Here is an 18828-nt window from a genome sequence, read left to right as displayed (position 1 = left end):
ATTTTGCACCTGTCAAGTAATCTATACACCAATCATAGCAGGCCAAGTCGAAATCTATGCAGTTCTCTGGATGCAAGGCCGGAGCCGTCAATCCATGGAGCCCATATTTTTTCAAATTTAGAGATGGCCTTCCTTTTCAGATATATACTTTTTTCCTGATTTAATAACCAATTAATCTTATTTATAAATTCCGTCACCGTGGGCGCCTGCTCTGATAACCAATGTTGGGCTATTAGTTTCCTGGCCATGTATAACATGCGTGCCACCGCTATTTTGCCATGTTCGTCAGTGCTCAGATCTTCTGTATATCCCAGTATACATACTAATGGTGAGGGATCTGAATCGACTGAGTATGTTCTATCAATGATCGCTATTACATCCCTCCAGAAGTTTTCCAGAGCAGAGCAGGTCCACATCATATGAAGCATGTTAGCCGGGGATGTTTTACATCTAGCACATAGGGAGTCTGGTCGAAGCCCTATATCGTGGAGAAATTGGGGTGTTCTATATGACTGGTGCAGCACCTGTAAGTGGGAGAATCTATGGGACTCACTCAGAGATAACTGGGGAACTCTCCTCCTGTTCCTCCTTGCACAAAGGAGGAGGTAACGGTCCTGCTGCTGGGTTGTTGCCCTCCTATGGCCCCCTCCACATCTCCTGGTATCTGCTCCATGCTCTGGACACTGTGCTGACAGACACAGCAAACCTTCTTGCCACAGCTCGCACTTATGTGCCATCTTGGATGAACTGCACTACCTGAGCAACTTCTGTGGGTTGTACTGTAGACACCGCCTCATGCTACTGTACCTCTAGGGGTGAGAGCAATGACAAAATAAAAAAGTGACCAAAACAACAGCCAAAAAGGATGAGAACATAGAAATGGTCTGTGGTCACCACCTGCAGAACCTCTCCTTTATAGGGGGTATCTTGCTAATTGCCGATCATTTCTACCAGTTGTCTGTTCCATTTGCACAACAGCAGGAGAAATTGATTCACAATCAGTGTTGCTTCATAACTGGGCAGGTAGATTTCACAGAAGTGTTATTGACTTGGAGTTACATTGTGTTGTTTAAGTGTTCCCTTTATTTTTTTCACACAAACACATACACACATACAGTACAGACCAAAAGTTTGGACACACCTTCTCATTTAAAGATTCTTCTGTATTTTCATGACTATGAAAATTGTACATTCACACTGAAGGTATCAAAACTATGAATTAACACATGTGGAATTATATACTTAACAAAAAAGTGTGAAACAACTGAAAATATGTCTTATATTCTAGGTTCTTCAAAGTAGCCACCTTTTGCTTTGATGACTGCTTTGCACACTCTTGGCATTCTCTTGATGAGCTTCAAGAGGTAGTCACCGGAAATGGTTTTCACTTCACAGGTGTGCCCTGTCAGGTTTAATAAGTGGGATTTCTTGCCTTATAAATGGGGTTGGGACCATCAGTTGTGTTGTGCAGAACAGAAGTCTGGTGGATACACAGCTGATAGTCCTACTCAATAGACTGTTAGAATTTGTATTATGGCAAGAAAAAAGCCGCTAAGTAAAGAAAAACGAGTGGCCATCATTACTTTAAGAAATGAAGGTCAGTCAGTCCAAAAAATTGGGCAAACTTAGAAAGTGTCCCCAAGTGCAGTAGCAAAAACCATCAAGCGCTACAAAGAAACTGGCTCACATGAGGACTGCCCCAGGAAAGGAAGACCAAGAGTCACCTCTGCTTCTGAGGATAAGTTTATCCGAGTCACCAGCCTCAGAAATCGCAGGTTAACAGCAGCTCAGATTAGAGACCAGGTCAATGCCACACAGAGTTCTAGCAGCAGACACATCTCTACAACAACTGTTAAGAGGAGACTTTGTGCAGCAGGCCTTCATGGTAAAATAGCTGCTAGGAAACCACTGCTAAGGACAGGCAACAAGCAGAAGAGACTTGTTTGGGCTAAAGAACTCAATGAATGGACATTAGACCAGTGGAAATCTGTGCTTTGGTCTGATGAGTCCAAATTTGAGATCTTTGGTTCCAACCACCGTGTCTTTGTGCGACGCAGAAAAGGTGAACGGATGGACTCTACATGCCTGGTTCCCACCGTGAAGCATGGAGGAGGATGTGTGATGGTGTGGGGGTGCTTTGCTGGTGACACTGTTGGGGATTTATTCAAAATTGAAGGCATACTGAACCAGCATGGCTACCACAGCATCTTGCAGCGGCATGCTATTCCATCCGGTTTGTGTTTAGTTAGACCATCATTTATTTTTCAACAGGACAATGACCCCAAACACACCTCCAGGCTGTGTAAGGGCTATTTGACCAAGAAGGAGAGTGCTGGGGTGCTACGCCAGATGACCTGGCCTCCACAATCACCAGACCTGAACCCAATCGAGATGGTTTGGGGTGAGCTGGACCTCAGAGTGAAGGCAAAAGGGCCAACAAGTGCTAAGCATCTCTGGGAACTCCTTCAAGATTGGTGGAAGACCATTTCCGGTGACTACCTCTTGAAGCTCATCAAGAGAATGCCAAGAGTGTGCAAAGCAGTGATCAAAGCAAAAGGTGGCGACTTTGAAGAACCTAGAATATAAGACACATTTTCAGTTGTTTCACACTTTTTTGTTAAGTATATAATTCCACATGTGTTAATTCATAGTTTTGATGCCTTCAGTGTGAATGTACAATTTTCATAGTCAAGAAAATACAGAAAAATCTTTAAATCAGAAGGTGTGTATATATATATATATACAGTGCCTTGTGAAAGTATTTTGACCCCTTGAACTTTTCTATCTTTTGCCACATTTCTGGCTTCATAAAGATATAAATTCTAATTTTTTTGGGAAGAATGAACAAGTGGGACACAATCGTGAAGTGGAGTGAAATTTATTGGATATTTTAAACTTTTTAAAAAATTAAAAACTGAAACGTGGGGCGTACAATATTATTCGGCCCCCTTGAGTTAATACTTTGTAGCGCCACCTTTTGCTGTGATTACAGCTGCAAGTCGCTTGCGGTATGTCTCTATCAGTTTTGCACATCGAGAGGCTGAAATTCTTGCCCATTCTTCCTTGCAAAACAGGTCGAGCTCATTGAGGTTGGATGGAGGGCGTTTGTGAACAGCAGTTTTCAGCTCTTTCCACAGATTCTCGATTGGATTCAGGTCTGGACTTTGACTTGGTCATTCTAACACCTGGATACGTTTATTTTTTAACCATTCCATTGTAGATTTTGCTTTATGTTTGGGATCATTGTCTTGTTGGAAGATAAATCTCTGTCCCAGTCTCAGGTCTTTTGCAGACTCCAACAGGTTTTCTTCCAGAATGGTCCTGTATTTGGCTCCGTACATCTTCCCACCAATTTTAACCATCTTCCCTGTCCCTGCTGAAGAAAAGCAGGCCCAAACCATGAAGCTGCGTCCACCATGTTTGACAGTGGGGATGGTGTTTTGAGGGTGATGAGCTGTGTTGCTTTTACGCCAAACATATCGTTTTGCATTGTGGCCAAAAAGTTTGATTTTGGTTTCATCTGACCAGAGCACCTTATTCCACATGTTTGGTGTCTCCCAGGTGGCTTGTGGCAAACTACAAACAAGACTTTTTTGGATATCTTTGAGAAATGGCTTTCTTCTTGCCACTCTTCCATAAAGGCCAGATTTGTGCAGTGTACGACTGATTGTTGTCCTATGGACAGACTCTCCCACCTCAGCTGTAGATCTCTGCAGTTCATCCAGAGTGATCATGGGCCTTTTGGCTGCATCTCTGATCAGTCTTCTCCTTGTTCGAGATGAAAGTTTAGAGGGACGGCCAGGTCTTGGTGGATTTGCAGTGGTCTGATACTCCTTCCATTTCAATATGATCGCTTGCACAGTGCTCCTTGAGATATTTAAAATTTGGGAAATCTTTTTGTATCCAAATCCGGCTTTAAACTTTGCCACAACAGTATCTAGGACCGGCCTGGTGTGTTCCTTGGTCTTCATGATGCTCTCTGCACTTGAAACAGAACCCTGAGACTATCACAGAGCAGGTGCATTTATACGGAGACTTGATTACACACAGGTGGATTCTACTTATCATTACCAGTCATTTAGGACAACATTGGATCATTCAGAGATCCTCACTGAACTTCTGCACTGAAAGTAAAGGGGCCGAATAATATTGCACCCCCACTTTTCAGTTTTTAATTTTTTTAAAAAGTTTAAAATATCCAATAAATTTCATTCCACTTCACGATTGTGTCCCACTTGTTGTTGATTCTTCCCCCAAAAAATTAGAATTTTATATCTTTATGTTTGAAGCCAAAAATGTGGCAAAAGGTAGAAAACTTCAAGGGGGCCAAATACTTTCACAATGCACTGTGTATATACACACATATATATACACACACACATTTTTATATATATATATATATATATATATATATATATATATATATATATATATATATATAAAAAGAGAGCGCAGCAGCACTCCATTATGGCCAAAATACATAAAGACAATAAAAACGTTTGATTTAAACTGTGTTATTATTCAATGAACTTTACTTACAAAAAACGGAGGTTCTTAGCGCATAAATTGGCCAATTCATGTGTGCCCATCAACCGCTGCAAGGTGACACCCTCAATAAAGGAGTGGTTAAGCAGGTGGGGACCACAGACCACATCTCAGTACCAATGCTTTCTGGCTGATGTTTTGGTCACTTTTGAATGTTGGTTGTGCTTTCACACTCGTGGAAGCATGAGACGTACTCTACAACCCACAGAAGTTGTTCAGGTAGTGCAGCTCAACCAGGATGGCACATCAAAGCAAGCTGTGGCAAGAAGGTTTGTTGTGTCTGTCAGCGTAGTGTCCAGAGGCTGGAGGTGCTACCAGGAGACAGGCCAGTACACCAGGAGACGTGGAGGGGGCCATAGGAGGGCAACAACCCAGCAGCAGGACCGCTACCTCCGACTTTGTGCAAGGAGGAACAGGAGGAGCACTGCCAGAGCCCGGCAAAATGACCTCCAGCAGGCCACAAATGTGCATGTGTCTGCACAAACGGTTAAAAACCGACTCCATGAGGGTGGTATGAGGGCCCGACGTCCACAGATGGAGGTTGTGCTCACAGCCCAACACCGTGCAGGATGCTTGGCATTTGCCACAGAACACCAGGATTGGCAAAGTCGCCACTGGCGCCCTGTGCTCTTCACAGATGAAGGCAGGTTCACACTGAGCTCATGTGACAGACGTGACAGAGTCTGGAGACGCCGTGGAGAGCGATCTGCTGCCTGCAACATCCTTCAGCATGACCGGTTTGGCAGTGAGTCAGTAATGGTGTGGGGTGGCATTTCTTTGGAGGGCTGCACAGCCCTCCATGTGCTCGCCAGAGGTAGCCTGACTGCCATTAGGTTCCTGAGATGAGATCCTCAGACCCCTTGTGAGACCATATGCTGGTGCGGTTGGCCCTGGGTTCCTCCTAATGCAGGACAATGCCAGACCTCATGTGGCTGGAGTGTGTCAGCAGTTCCTGCAAGATGAGGGCATTGAAGCTATGGACTGGCCCGCCCGTTCCCCAGACCTGAATCCGATTGAGCACATCTGGGACATCATGTCTCGCTCCATCCACCAACGTCACGTTGCACCACAGACTGTCCAGGAGTTGGCGGATGCTTTAGTCCAGGTCTGGGAGGAGATCCCACAGGAGACCATCCGCAACCTCATCAGGAGCATGCCCAGGCGTTGTAGGGAGGTCATACAGGCACGTGGAGGCCACACACAATACTGAGCCTCATTTTGACTTATTTTAAGGACATTACATCAAAGTTAGATCAGCCTGTAGTGTGTTTTTCCACTTTAATTTTGGGGGTGACTCCAAATCCAGGCCTCCATTGGTTAATAAATGTGATTTCCATTGATGATTTTTGTGTGATTTTGTTGTCAGCACATTCAACTTTGTACAGAACAAAGTATTCAATGAGAATATTTCATTCATTCAGATCTAGGATGTGTTATTTGAGTGCTCCCTTTAGTTTTTGAGCAGTGTATATATACACATACACACACACACACACACATACCTCGGGTGCCATTTTTGTTGGGCACCTTTTCCCTTTTGTACCATTTTTAATCTATAGAGTCTTGCATTATAACTTAGGGTAAAAGCCAAACCAGAATCTCAATTTGCAGACACATGTTTCGGGTTATTACTCCTCATCACTGCAAAGTGTGAGATCTGATTTGGCTAGGTGAGGGGCTCTGGACTGAGGTCTAACTTACCTTGACATGCCAGAGCAGTTATATCACTCTCCACAAGGAGAAACGTTACCCCTTAGACCTCAGTCCAATCCAGTCTGTGACTTAATTGCAAAATTCATCCCCCGTCAGGTTCCTGCCACCAGTGAGTGTAGTAATCATTCACAGATGCAGATTGTATATTCATGTCCCTTACTTTTCTGGATCTCTACTTGCAGTCAGTGAATGGAAATCTTGTTTCCAGTCTTAAACTGAAAATATAAAGTGACCTAATCTTAAATGCTGAGGGTAGGTTTAATACGATGGGAACCATTTTTAATGATGTACAGGTCATGGCTATGAAAGAAACACTCAACAGCGCCTCCTACCTGTCTAGAACTTCCACACCGCATTGTGTAATTCAGTGACTGCGATGCTGGCTGGTCCATGGACGCAGGAGTCCATGTCACTTTCTTCTAGCCTTGTACACTCCCTTTTAAGACTACAGAAACATGGATGACATGGACACCTTGCATTGTAGAGGGCAGATTAATGCTTGTGCCAGGAGGTTCTATAGACCCCAAAGGGGCAGGTTCTGATTTCTGCCATGGCGAATGACCCCACATGAATACCTGGAAGGTGACAACAGGTAGCAGATGAATGTCCTGTCCGCAGACTACAGCGATCGTTTCAGACGAATGGCCACCACTATAAGAGGTGATAACGATCGCTGAAGGTTGGAGCGATCTCTGATGCCATCTTAATGGGAGCAGACAGGTGCCAGAAGTAACAGCGCTGTACTCAGATTTCTCCAGCAGTCCCATAGACAATGAATGAAGCATGCACAACCGCTGCAGAGCCCTGTTTTCAGGATGGCTCGGACCCGCAGCGATCAGCAAGTTATTCCTCAACCTGTTTAAGAGTAATTTTATCTAGAGTGTTTTTGAGCATTTTTACCATCACTAAAAGTTACATTTTAATACTCTAATTGCTTAAACAGATATGTATTTAATTAAATAAACATATTCTGGGCTGAAAAGGTTTAGATTTGGATGTTATTAAAAACACAGCTCTTTTTTTTTTTTTTTTTTTTTTTTTTACAGGCCTTTTGTTTCTCTGAACCTTACTAGATGCAGAACGAGTAAACTGAAAATCTGTAAGTGAGCTCATTCTGATAGGAGACTGTTACCTATCTTTTTCTGAACTCTTTCCTGCAGAGTTGATTTTTTAAAAGGTAATCGGTCATCAGGTATTTGTCACCAATCTAAGAGCAGCATGATGTAGGGGCAGAGACCCTGATTCCAGAGATGTATCACTTACTGGACTGCTTGCTGTCATTTGGATAAAATCCCTGTTTTATTTGCTGAAGATCTAGCAGTTCTCTGAATGCGGAGCTCTGTATAACCCCGCCCACACCACTAATTGGCTGCTTTCTTTGTACACTAGGCAGAAAGCAGCCAATCAGTGATGTGGGTAGGGTTATACAGAGCTCAGCATTCAGAGAACTGCTAGATCTGCAGCAGAGAAAACGGATTTTAGCCAAATGACAGCAAGCAGCCCAGTAAGTGATACATCACTGGAATCAGGGTCTCTACCCCTACATCATGCTGCTCTCAGATTTGGAGGCAAAAACCTGCTAACAGATTTCCTTTAACTCCTTGGCTGATGAACAGGATTTGACTTGGGGCTCCCGGACACAGAGATCTGCGCTAATCTCAATATACAAAGCCTCCCATCTTACTCTGGAGTGCACATCAAGAAAAGCAGAGTCCATGCTGCGCGTGAACGGCTGCCAGACAACCCGCAGGCAGGTATTGGTGAGGACGGCCCAGGCGGATCTGTGCCAAGAAACTATAAATCAGTGAAGCGCAAACGATCACGAAATAAAGTGAACAGGACGGATCTGTAACCTCGCTCTTCTAAAGGGAACTGTCCGATTGTGACATTTAGGAAGAGTAGGATAGAAAGGAGCAGGATTTTTTTTTTCTTTTTCTGCAGAACATAAATAGTTAAAGCTAAAACTAGATTGTGACCCTGAGCTCAGTGACGTGCAGAGACCACAACAAAGACGCCATCTTTGAATATTGCAAATGTTCTCCAACAATACAAAGTGACAGTCCGAGCTGGAGACCGGAGTCATGAGGCTACGGCGGGTGTGCACACGACTGCGGTGGGAGCTTCTGGACAACCACCACCATGAACACGTCCTTTCCAGAACTTCCCAACAGAAATGCACGGCAGCAGGAGCACTTTTGGGATCTCACCATTCCCAATCATAAGGATTCAGGATGGCAAGTTCTCAGCTACTCCTCATACTGGAGAACAGGCTCGACCCCATCACACATGTCTCCTGTGCCATGTACAGATGATGGGACAGACATGGAGCTCTGACAAAAACTGCACCACACCTGCAAAAAAAAATATCGAACCTTGCAGACCACTTTAGCGGAAATGTATCATCAGAAAATCATCTATTTACTGCAGGATTTAGGGTTTTGAAATGCAGTTTCATGGACAGGAAGAGACCGAGCGAAGTATTTAATGAGCATGCTATAGGGAAAGGTCACTGTACAGGAGGAGGAGGTGAGCTGTGACATCGCCTATTGTGGATCCTGTGTTATCTACTGTATATAGAGGTGTTATCAGTCATTGTACAGGAGGAGGAGGTGAGCTGTGATATCACTTATTGTGAATGGTGGATCCTGTGTGATCTACTGTATATAGAGGTGTCATCAGTCATTGTACAGGAGGAGGTGGTGAGTTGTGACATCACCCATTGTGAATGGTGGATCCAGTGTTATCTACTGTATATAGAGTTGTTATCAGTCATTGTACAGGAGGAGGAGGTGAGCTGTGACATCACCTATTGTGAATGGTGGATCCTGTGTGATCTACTGTATATAGAGGTGTTATCAGTCATTGTACAGGAGAGAGAGGAGGTGAGCTGTGACATCGCCTATTGTGGATCCTGTGTTATCTACTGTATATAGAGTTGTTATCAGTCATTGTACAGGAGGAGGAGGTGAACGGTGACATCTATTGTGAATGGTGGATCCGGTGTTATCTACTGTATATAGAGGTGTTATCAGTCATTGTACAGGAGGTGAGCTGTGATATCTCCTATTGTGAATGGTGGATCCTGTATGATCTACTGTATATAGAGGTGTTATCAGTCATTGTACAGGAGGAGGAGGTGAACGGTGACATCTATTGTGAATGGTGGATCCGGTGTTATCTACTGTATATAGAGGTGTTATCAGTCATTGTACAGGAGGTGAGCTGTGATATCTCCTATTGTGAATGGTGGATCCTGTATGATCTACTGTATATAGAGGTGTTATCAGTCATTGTACAGGAGGAGGAGGTGAACGGTGACATCTATTGTGAATGGTGACATCTATTGTGAATGGTGGATCCGGTGTTATCTACTGTATATAGAGGCGTTATCAGTCATTGTACAGGAGGTGAGCTGTGATATCTCCTATTGTGAATGGTGGATCCTGTATGATCTACTGTATATAGAGGTGTTATCAGTCATTGTACAGGAGGAGGAGGTGGTGAGCTGTGACATCACCTATTGTGAATGGTGGATCCTGTGTTATCTACTGTATATAGGAGGTGTGATCAGTCATTATACAGGAGGAGGTGAGCTGTGATATCTCCTATTGTGAATGGTGGATCCTGTGTTAACTACTGTATATTTTGTAATATAGGCAATATGGAAAATTGAAAACAAATTTACATGTCTTTAAAAGGGTTTATCCAGGACTAATTATTATTTTTTTATTATTATTATGGGGAAAAAAAAGTGACAGGCCTAAGCGCAGCCCGAAAGAGGAAGAGCGGCTCTGTATACGTGAAAAGCAGAATTGCCGGAAAGAGCGCTCTGAGCTGGCAGAGACAGTTGGCGGGCAGAGCAGGCAGGCAATTACATGCCTATTAGTTCTTAGGCTCATAGTAAAAAAAAAAAAAATTAATGACAGAAAAACCCTTTAAAAAAGTTGTCCCCTACTTTGACAACTCCTCATACCCCACGCTTAGCCCCAATAAATTAAAAAAAATGGTTAAAACTCGCCTCCCATGCAGGCAGCACTCGCGGTCCCGGGACTCTCGTGCTGGTGTGACATGTGAGCCCGGTGCCCAATCAACACTGGCGTCACTGGCCCCTCCTTCGATTGATCATGAAGAGGAAGTGAGAGCAGCTGGAGGCCGGACTTTCTCTTAAAGTTCAATTCGACAGAAGATGGGGAAAGTGACTCCAGTGCTGATTGGGTGCCGGGGTCACAACAGCAGAGGAGCCCCGGTACCGCGTCTGCTGACAACGCAGGAACAGCACGGCATGGCAGGAGAGTATAAGCTTTTTTTTATTTTATTGGGGCCAAACATTTAGATCATGAAGGGGTTGTCCTAGTAGTGGAGAAACCCTTTAAGGTTCAACTCGCACTAATTTAAAGGCTTCAGTTTATAACAACGATCCATTTGTAACAGCTGCAGAAATCCTAAATCCATAGATTTAGAACAGGCGGGTGTCTGGGTTTTGGTAGCCCTGTGGACTTTAGCAATTCCTGAAGTCAAATGCTTGGAGTATGGCTTCAGGTCGCAGGGCGGCTGGCCAGAGCTGGGCACGGGAGGCGGCTGGCCAGAGCTGGGCACGGGAGGCGGCTGGCCAGAGCTGGGCACGGGAGGCGGCTGGCCAGAGCTGGGCACGGGAGGCGGCTGGCCAGAGCTGGGCACGGGAGGCGGCTGGCATTTACAACTGCATGAAACTTTTTTTTTTTGCCTTTATGAAAAGTGGAACGCAAGATCTAGAGTAACCATTTCTCCATTTCTACGGGACGACCTGAGCGTCTACGAAGGAACAAAGACTTCATGTTTGGTTTCTTTAGCAGGAACACTGTTTAATCGCTGCCCATATACCACGCTCATAAGTTACAATTCTCACACTTTTTTTTCTCTTTAGCCTTCCAAAAACAAGACAATGAAAATACTGACAATATGTGCAAATCGTAAAAAACAAAAAAATATATATAATCACACAGTAATAATGTAAAAAAAAAAAAAAAAAAAAATAGTAGGTGTTACAGGGGGTCTGTTTTTACGATCAGCCATAATTTGATTTACTTTTTGGAAACAGTTCTGTGTGTTCAACGCATATGTAACATCCATACTTGCGCACACACATACATGATGGGTAGCAATATGGAAATAAATGGTGAAACCAATCACCACGCACAGGAGGAAAGGAAAAAAAAAAAGCCAAAAGTAAATAATTTACATGATAGGCAACTTTAATGCTGTAGTGCACTTATATATATATTTATATATAAAAAAAAAAAAAAAAAAAGTCCAACTCTCCCTCCCGTTCCAGCAGCTTGTTCCGTTTTGCAATATCATAATTCAGGAGATGCAGGAATTATTGCCTAAATAATTCTATACATTAAACCAGTGTTCTCGGGGGAGAGGAAAAAAAAAATTGCTACGTAATTTACAACTTGATTGTTGGCCCTTTCTCCCCCCCGACCCAATTTTTTATTTTACAGTTTTAACTCGTTGGCAATTTTGGAAGCAATGTTTTTGAAAGCTATGGATGACCCGGATATCCGCTTGAAGCGCACCCCGTTGAGAGAGAGCCTTGGCAGTTTGCACACTTCCATCTCCCATTGGACGAGATTTTCGGCGTGGCCGTCCCCGTGGACGCAGAAGAGTAAGAAGCGCTCTCTCTGCTCATAGTCACAATTGTTGGCGTCTAGAACCTTGCGGATCTCGCGCATCATGTCGTTGGGGTCCATGGAACTGGTGGTTTTCATGCTCCAGGTAAACCGCAGCGACCTCGGCTTTGATTCTTTGTTCTCGTCCTTCTGGTCCCCTGACACATTACGACTAGAAAAAAAGAGAAGTTATTCTTTTGTAGACGCCATTATTAAGTGCCACCCTAATATGAAAGGCCCATGGGGAGCAGAATAGTCCTCCTGTATTTGGTGATAGGTCTAAAGCTCTGTACAATAGACATAAATATATATATTATTTACCTGCTGTAAATGCCGCTGTTCTCCTGAATCCGGCGTTGTTTTTCTTTTGTTTCTGCTCCTCTCCGTTCCTGAGATATGGCCTCTTCTTCTCTGTATATAAATCCAGTCTTGTTACCCAAGTGGGCGTGGTCCTCATTTATTCTGTGGGCGTCTCCTTGAGCACCACACCCCCTTGGCTAAAAAACTAGATTTAAAAATACAAGAAATAGCAGGCCATATCTCAGGAACGCAGAGGCGCAGGAAAAAAAGAAAAACATCTCCGGATTCAGGAGAACAGCGGCATTTACACCAGGTAAATAATATACATATTTATGGAAAGTAACAGTATTCTTTAAAAAGCCTTGGGGTCAGTCTCTTCTATTAGGCATATGATTTGATACAGAGGTGTTTTTGGGAGCAAGCATATGGCCCCCATTAAGGACGTCACAAGTGGCGGTCATCCGGATTTCAAACACTATTGGCTTAGTGATGCAATAATACATTTCACTAGACAAATGTTTTAGCGTCCGTGTCTTGTAATTGGGGTCCAATGAGTGGTCTCTTGTCTCCACAGAAACAGCTTTCATTTTTTTTCAGTAATCTTAGCAGATGGATTACAATAATTGGCGTCACATTTAAGTATGAGGGTGTGTAGACTTTGGCAACCAATTTTTAATATTGCTTCCTCCAATATGATATATATGCATATCCTTTCCTCTGTCCAGGGGAATGGAGTAACGAGTAAAGGACCACAGCGACATAAGAGCTGCATACACAAAACTAAAGCTTTATTTTGGAATAAAAAAAGATTGCAAAAGTGTATATACCATAAAAAGGAGGCAATCGCTACTATGTGCCCATCATTAAGTACAAAAATCACAGACTCTTATTATAAGCCTACGGAGAGGGTCCCGTTAAAGGGGGTTTTCCAGGCTTACGATTACTGGATAGGTAATCTATATCAGACCTTGGGGGGAGTTAGACTCAGCGGCACCACCATTGATCAGCAGTTATCAGCTCTGACGGTGCCTGGATGCAAACAAACAGCACAGCTCTGGGTACTATTCACGTATATAGGAGCCAAGCTGCAGTACCGGAGAACGGCCACTATGCAGAGTATGGCGCTGTGCTGTTCACTATTAATAAAGCTCCCGCCAGAGCAAACAGCTGAGGTCTGACACTCTGTACACCCCAAACATCTATAGGATGGGGATCAACCCAAGAACAAAAATGTATATCCAGTCCCTGCTGATCATATAAAACAAACCAGCTTATAAAGATTCCCTTTCAGAGATGTAGACCCCCCCCCGCACCGCTATAACATACAATGCTATAAATTCACATGCAAACATTCACATAATTAACCAAGTGAAAAAAAAAGGAATTAATGCAAGAATGACATGCAAACATTCTCAGGGAAGGGTTAACTGAATGCATATGGGTGATGTTATAATAAAATATATATATATAAAATATATTGCCCTCACCTGGAGCCCTCATATCTCCCATTTCTCTCAGTTTCAGTCGGGAGCCTCATTGAAAACAATGCAAAAAGCAAAGACAAGCAAAAGAGAAGAGAAATCTTACACTGGTGATCACAATCTCAGACCAACGAGTCAGCGGATCAGATTTACAAAAAAGAAGTTTCAATGTGAAGACATCGAGAACAATCCACAGTATGAAGTCCCTGCGTCCTGTACACCGTGGAGGCGCCGAGGTACGAGGTACTCTCACTAAGGCAATGAATGGGCTCAAAAAGGAGTCATATCTGACCACAGAAGAAGCTGCAATGAAGTTTGACTGCTTAGGGGGAACTTTTTATTTTTAAGAAGTTATTTAAAAAAAAACAAAAAAAAAAACCCCAAAAAACACAGATCTAATCCGCATGAGTCGAGATTATATAAGATTTAAAAATTGTTGTTTTTTGTATTTGCAAATTGGGACAATCAGACTATCATACCTTTGAATAAACCAAGTTTCTGTGATACGATGTGATTGCATAAAAAAGAAGAGATCTATGAAATTGTTATATAAAAAAAAAAAATATATAAAAATCACGACCCCAGAAGGCAAAACGCGCGTCGGGGTAGAGTGACACACTTCTCTAGCAGCAGTGACTTTACTGCTTATAGGTAATTATACCATTCACATTAAATGAATATTTCTAATTGGGAAAACAGTACTGTTAAGATGATTATGTTTAGACCCCAGCCAGGCTAGAGTATAAGAGGAAGGGTATTCTATGTTTTCATATGCACTGGCATTAAACTACCCCCCACCTCTATATAGGCTTAGCTAATTGGTCTATACTGTTGATTTTATATACAGGTCTTTTTCTAGTGTCCCTCAACTAGAGATACTTCATGCTTTATATAGGTTTTTTTAATTATGGCTTTATATTTGTTATTGATTTTTTTATTTTTAGAACTATTTAATAGATTTCTTCTTTCTGCGACTATATAGCTTCACGGAAACTTTGTTTATATGACTTATTGAAGTGCTATGCATTATGCTGGACAACATCAATGTCTGATATACCTTCGGAGTAAAGGATTGGGCATGTTGAATTCAAAACATGCCCAATCTTTAGCTCTCGTATTATATAATCTGCTGAAATAGGTGTTCTTCATGTGGAGGACACAAGTTAGCACACTGCAATTTTTCTAATTTCTTGTGCCTCTTTATGAGCGCACCACCCCGAGCTGGCACAATATGAGCTGCAGACTCAGAATTTTCCCAAAAATGAATGCAAGTGTGCATGAGCCCTGTACGTCTGGTCACGTGATAACCAAGTAGAACGGGGCCACATGCTGGTTTTCAGGTCTTAAAGGGATTGTGCAGAGATGCTTATTTCCACGTCGGACGGGACAGGCAGCCATCGAAAGCACATCCAGTGTCATCCATGTGTCCTACTCCAATTAGGACGCATGCACAAAACCTGGTGGGCGACGGACTTTTGCCTGGTCAATTGTCCTCTCTGGCATGCTATAGCTTCTCAAAAATGTGTGTGGGAAAATAAAAAAAAATAATCATTGCAACCATGGCATGCTTAGTGTGAGCACAATATACATTTACATCTAGAGAAGGCAAAGGAAAAAAATTGGATAAAAAGTAGTATAAATGATTAATATGGAATCTGAGCAGCAAAATACAGAACCCACAGTAATGGATATTTTTAGTATGCGACTGCTGCACTGTAGAATATATATGTGCGTGTGTCAGGCTAGACTATGGTAGAGAAAACATTTATTCGAAAAGTTAAAATAGGTTAGAAACTTACCTTACATTAGCAAACAAACTTTAACATTAACACCACAAACCTTCTGCGGTTCACATGCCAAAAGTGTGTATTAGTAAAAAAAATAAAAACAAACATGAAGTTTTACGACACTCACGACTAATGGTTGCAAAGTGCACAAGACATGCTCAGCTGATTAAAAGTTGGAAAAGATGTCGTCATCTCGATCAAATTTAGTTTTTCAGCAGAAAGTTTAGTATTTAGAAAAATCAAGATCCAGGAAGACAGTTATATAGGGAGGAGGGGGATAAATAAAATAAAGATACATAGCAACTTAAATCCTACCTTTTTATAAATCTGAATGACATGTTTCTAAAAAAACAAGAAAAGTCAAAGTAAAAAGAAAATTAAAGATGCGCAAAAAAAAAAGAAAGAAAAAAAAAAAAAGCAATCAGGTCTTGAGCATTAGGCAACAGACGCATCCAGTAAATGAACACGTTCCAGGGTCACTGGTTATGATGGGAACATACACTGGGAGAAAGGGAGGTTACAATAAGAAACATTACACAAAACTAAGCAGAAAACAAACCAGAGTTCAGATCTGTGAGGCTCGTTATCCCCATTAAATGGTATTTAGATTTCTGTGAGTGCCCGCATTCTCAACCACATGTAGAGATGGGTCATCAGAAAATTACTAGTTTAAAATCAGGTTTCTGTGTGAATTTTTTTTTAATCTTTGCCAGTTTTCCCATATCACAATCAGCATTTAAAATAAAAATAGAAATCTCACAATTGTCACTTTTTTTATTTTTAGCCACAATAAAACAGATTGACTCTTTTGTATTGAAGAATCTAATGAACGCGAGCAAAGGTAACTGAAGAGGAGAGGAGGAGGTGAGCTTCAACATCACCTATTGTTATTGATGGATCCTGTGTTATCTACTGTATATAGAGGTGTTATCAGTCATTGTACAGGAGGAGAAGGTGAGCTGTGACATCACCTATTGTTATTGATGGATCCTGTGTTATCTACTGTATATAGAGGTGTTATCAGTCATTGTACATGAGGAGGAGGAGGTGAGCTGTGATATCATCTATTGTGATTGGTGGATGCCGTGTTATCAGCTGTGTATAGAGGTGTTATCAGTCATTGTATTCCTGCCTCTGCTGATAATGAGCTTACTGAAAAACGCTTCCTGAAAGGACAGTAAGCACGGAGTGTAAAAGAAACCTAGTGGCCAGTGTGAAAATGACAATATTGCTAATTTCAAGGTTTTTATAACGATAATGATAAGAAAAACATTAAAATAAATGTAAATTCAAAAAATCTGAATTAAAATAGGTCATTTTGTAATGATGACTTCTCAAGCTTAAAGGGAATGTCACTGTGAAAAACAACCCTTCACAACGTATAGATAGCTGTAGAAAGACTCCAGAGATGTTCTCTCTGAACTCTTTTTTTTTTTTTTTACTAGCCCACGGTATGAGAATCTAGGAGTCCTATGTGTTATTCCTCAGACTGAGCCCTGAGGGTTGCCATACAATGCAGAGTGTGGACTGATTGGTGCCATAGCACGCCTGAAGGAACCTGTCACTCCAGCTATCCAAACATTTAGCAATACAGACTTTTTTTTTTTTTTAAAGTGACATATCCAAAACCCTCAAAGGGGATGTCCACTACTTTATGAACCTCTACCCCCATCTTTCCTAACAGCTGCAGACAAACATTTGTAATTGTATTTTATGACATGAAAAGATTCTAAGGCCACGTTCACACGTTCAGTATTTCACATCAGTATTTGTGAGACAATACCAGGAGAGGAACAATCAGAGGAAAAGTATAATAGAAACACGTCACCACTTCTGCATTTTTTTCACCCCCTCGTGGTTTTCGCTTGCAAATACTAATGTTAAATTCTGACCAAATACTGAATGTGTGAACATGGCCAAAGATGGCATCTTGCTGCTGATCACGGGATTCAAGACTTTCCGTCCAATCTACCCCTCCAGGGTGCTCCGGATGGATCACAACCAGCCCTGCACACACTTCCTAAAATGATCCAAATTAATCTAGACCATGGGGGGAAAAAAAACAATATAAAAAACACAATAAATCAGGTAACCAGCAGTGAGATTAGAGTAAAAGAATAGAATGTAATAACCCATAAATATTCTGGTCTGCAGCCATTAGGACAGACAGGGGCAGGTTACAAAGTAGCCGACAGCCCCTTTAATGACAGACTAGGGCTGATCATCGTCATAAGCTGCCAATTCCCATCTGTGCTTAAGTTTTTTTTTCTTCCAGAAGTTAACTTGTAAAGCAATGATTAGATCATTATATACAATCCTAAAAAGCCATTAAACCTGTGAAAGGGAAAACATTCATGGATGTTAGAAAAACAGACCTTTAACAGATAAGATTAATAATTACAATAGTATTGCATGTCATAGATGTAAAGCAAAGTATGGGGAGAGCTGGGGACGCTATGTAAAGACGGGCTCAGTGTTTTCAGCCCTAATCTGACAAATCAGGAGCAGGACTCAGCACCGCGCTCGTCTCAGGCTGCGCCTGGCATTGCAGACTGCTCCAGGATGGTGGACATCGGTCATTATGTAGAAAGGAAAAAAAAACAAAAAACCGTGTGTTGATCGGTTGGCCTATATGGCAAATTTTATAGAGGAAGGAAAAAAGATGTCCGGGACTGAAATATGAACTAGGTGAATAAGACTGAGTTCACACGATGCGTATTTAATGTGTTTCCGCGGCGTTTTTGCAGTTGTGTAAACGCCGCGGAAACGCATTAAAAACGCATGGTAGAAGGGCAGCAATGTTCCCCAATTGAAATCCGCATGTGCTGTGCCAATGATGCGGATTTTTCCGCAGCATAAACGCTGCGCTCAAAAATCCGCAGCATGTCAATTAATTTTGCGTAAACGCGGCGTTTTTGACTTGCATTAGAACGCGCCAATTCCGCAAGACTGCATCTGTACTTGCGTTATTGGCGCGTTCTAATGTGCGGATGGTACCCGAGTGTGGAGGAGAGGAGAGTCTCATCCACACCCAGGTACCATTAAAAGCTGTAAAAAAAGAATAAAATAAAAAATAAATGTATATTTACCTTCTGTCGGCCCGCGCAGCGCTCCTGCTTGGTTCCTGGCACTTGTAGTGAGTTGTAGGACCTGCGCTGACGTCAGAGTCATGTGACGGGTCACGTGACGCTGACGTCGGCAGGTCTTTCAATTCAAAGTTGCTGGCGAGGGAGAATGGATTGAGCAGGACAGCGCAGGCCATCGGAGGCAAGTATATACACTCTCTCGGGTCACACTATATAAATCCATGCTGTTTGCATGGATTTATATAGTGTGACCTAGTTGTCAAGC

General features: G+C 42.3%; 1 protein-coding gene across 8 annotated transcripts in view; it reads right to left on the bottom strand.

Moving 5' to 3' along the window:
* Window positions 1-11664: 11664 nt before the first annotated feature.
* Window positions 11665-18828, bottom strand: part of MARK3 (microtubule affinity regulating kinase 3) — a 56386-nt gene continuing 49222 nt past the window's right edge. For 2 of the 8 annotated variants that reach the window (XM_073638593.1, XM_073638597.1), the window contains 3 exons: window positions 15793-15819; window positions 13697-13741; window positions 11665-12081 (listed from right to left, as the gene is read on the bottom strand). In XM_073638593.1, the coding sequence (XP_073494694.1) occupies window positions 11736-12081; window positions 13697-13741; window positions 15793-15819 (418 nt within the window). In that variant the 3' untranslated portion in view covers window positions 11665-11735. The remainder of the gene's footprint in view (window positions 12082-13696; window positions 13742-15792; window positions 15820-18828) is intronic. The other 6 variants (XM_073638595.1, XM_073638599.1, XM_073638594.1 and 3 more) reach the window with 3 other exon arrangements.

This window comes from Phyllobates terribilis, unplaced genomic scaffold (assembly GCF_046119375.1).
Source record: "Phyllobates terribilis strain yellow unplaced genomic scaffold, ASM4611937v1 Scaffold_7__3_contigs__length_470593459, whole genome shotgun sequence".
Taxonomy (NCBI): domain Eukaryota; kingdom Metazoa; phylum Chordata; class Amphibia; order Anura; family Dendrobatidae; genus Phyllobates; species Phyllobates terribilis.
Note: the sequence above shows the minus strand (reverse complement) of the source record. Positions and strands in the feature narration are given on the sequence as shown.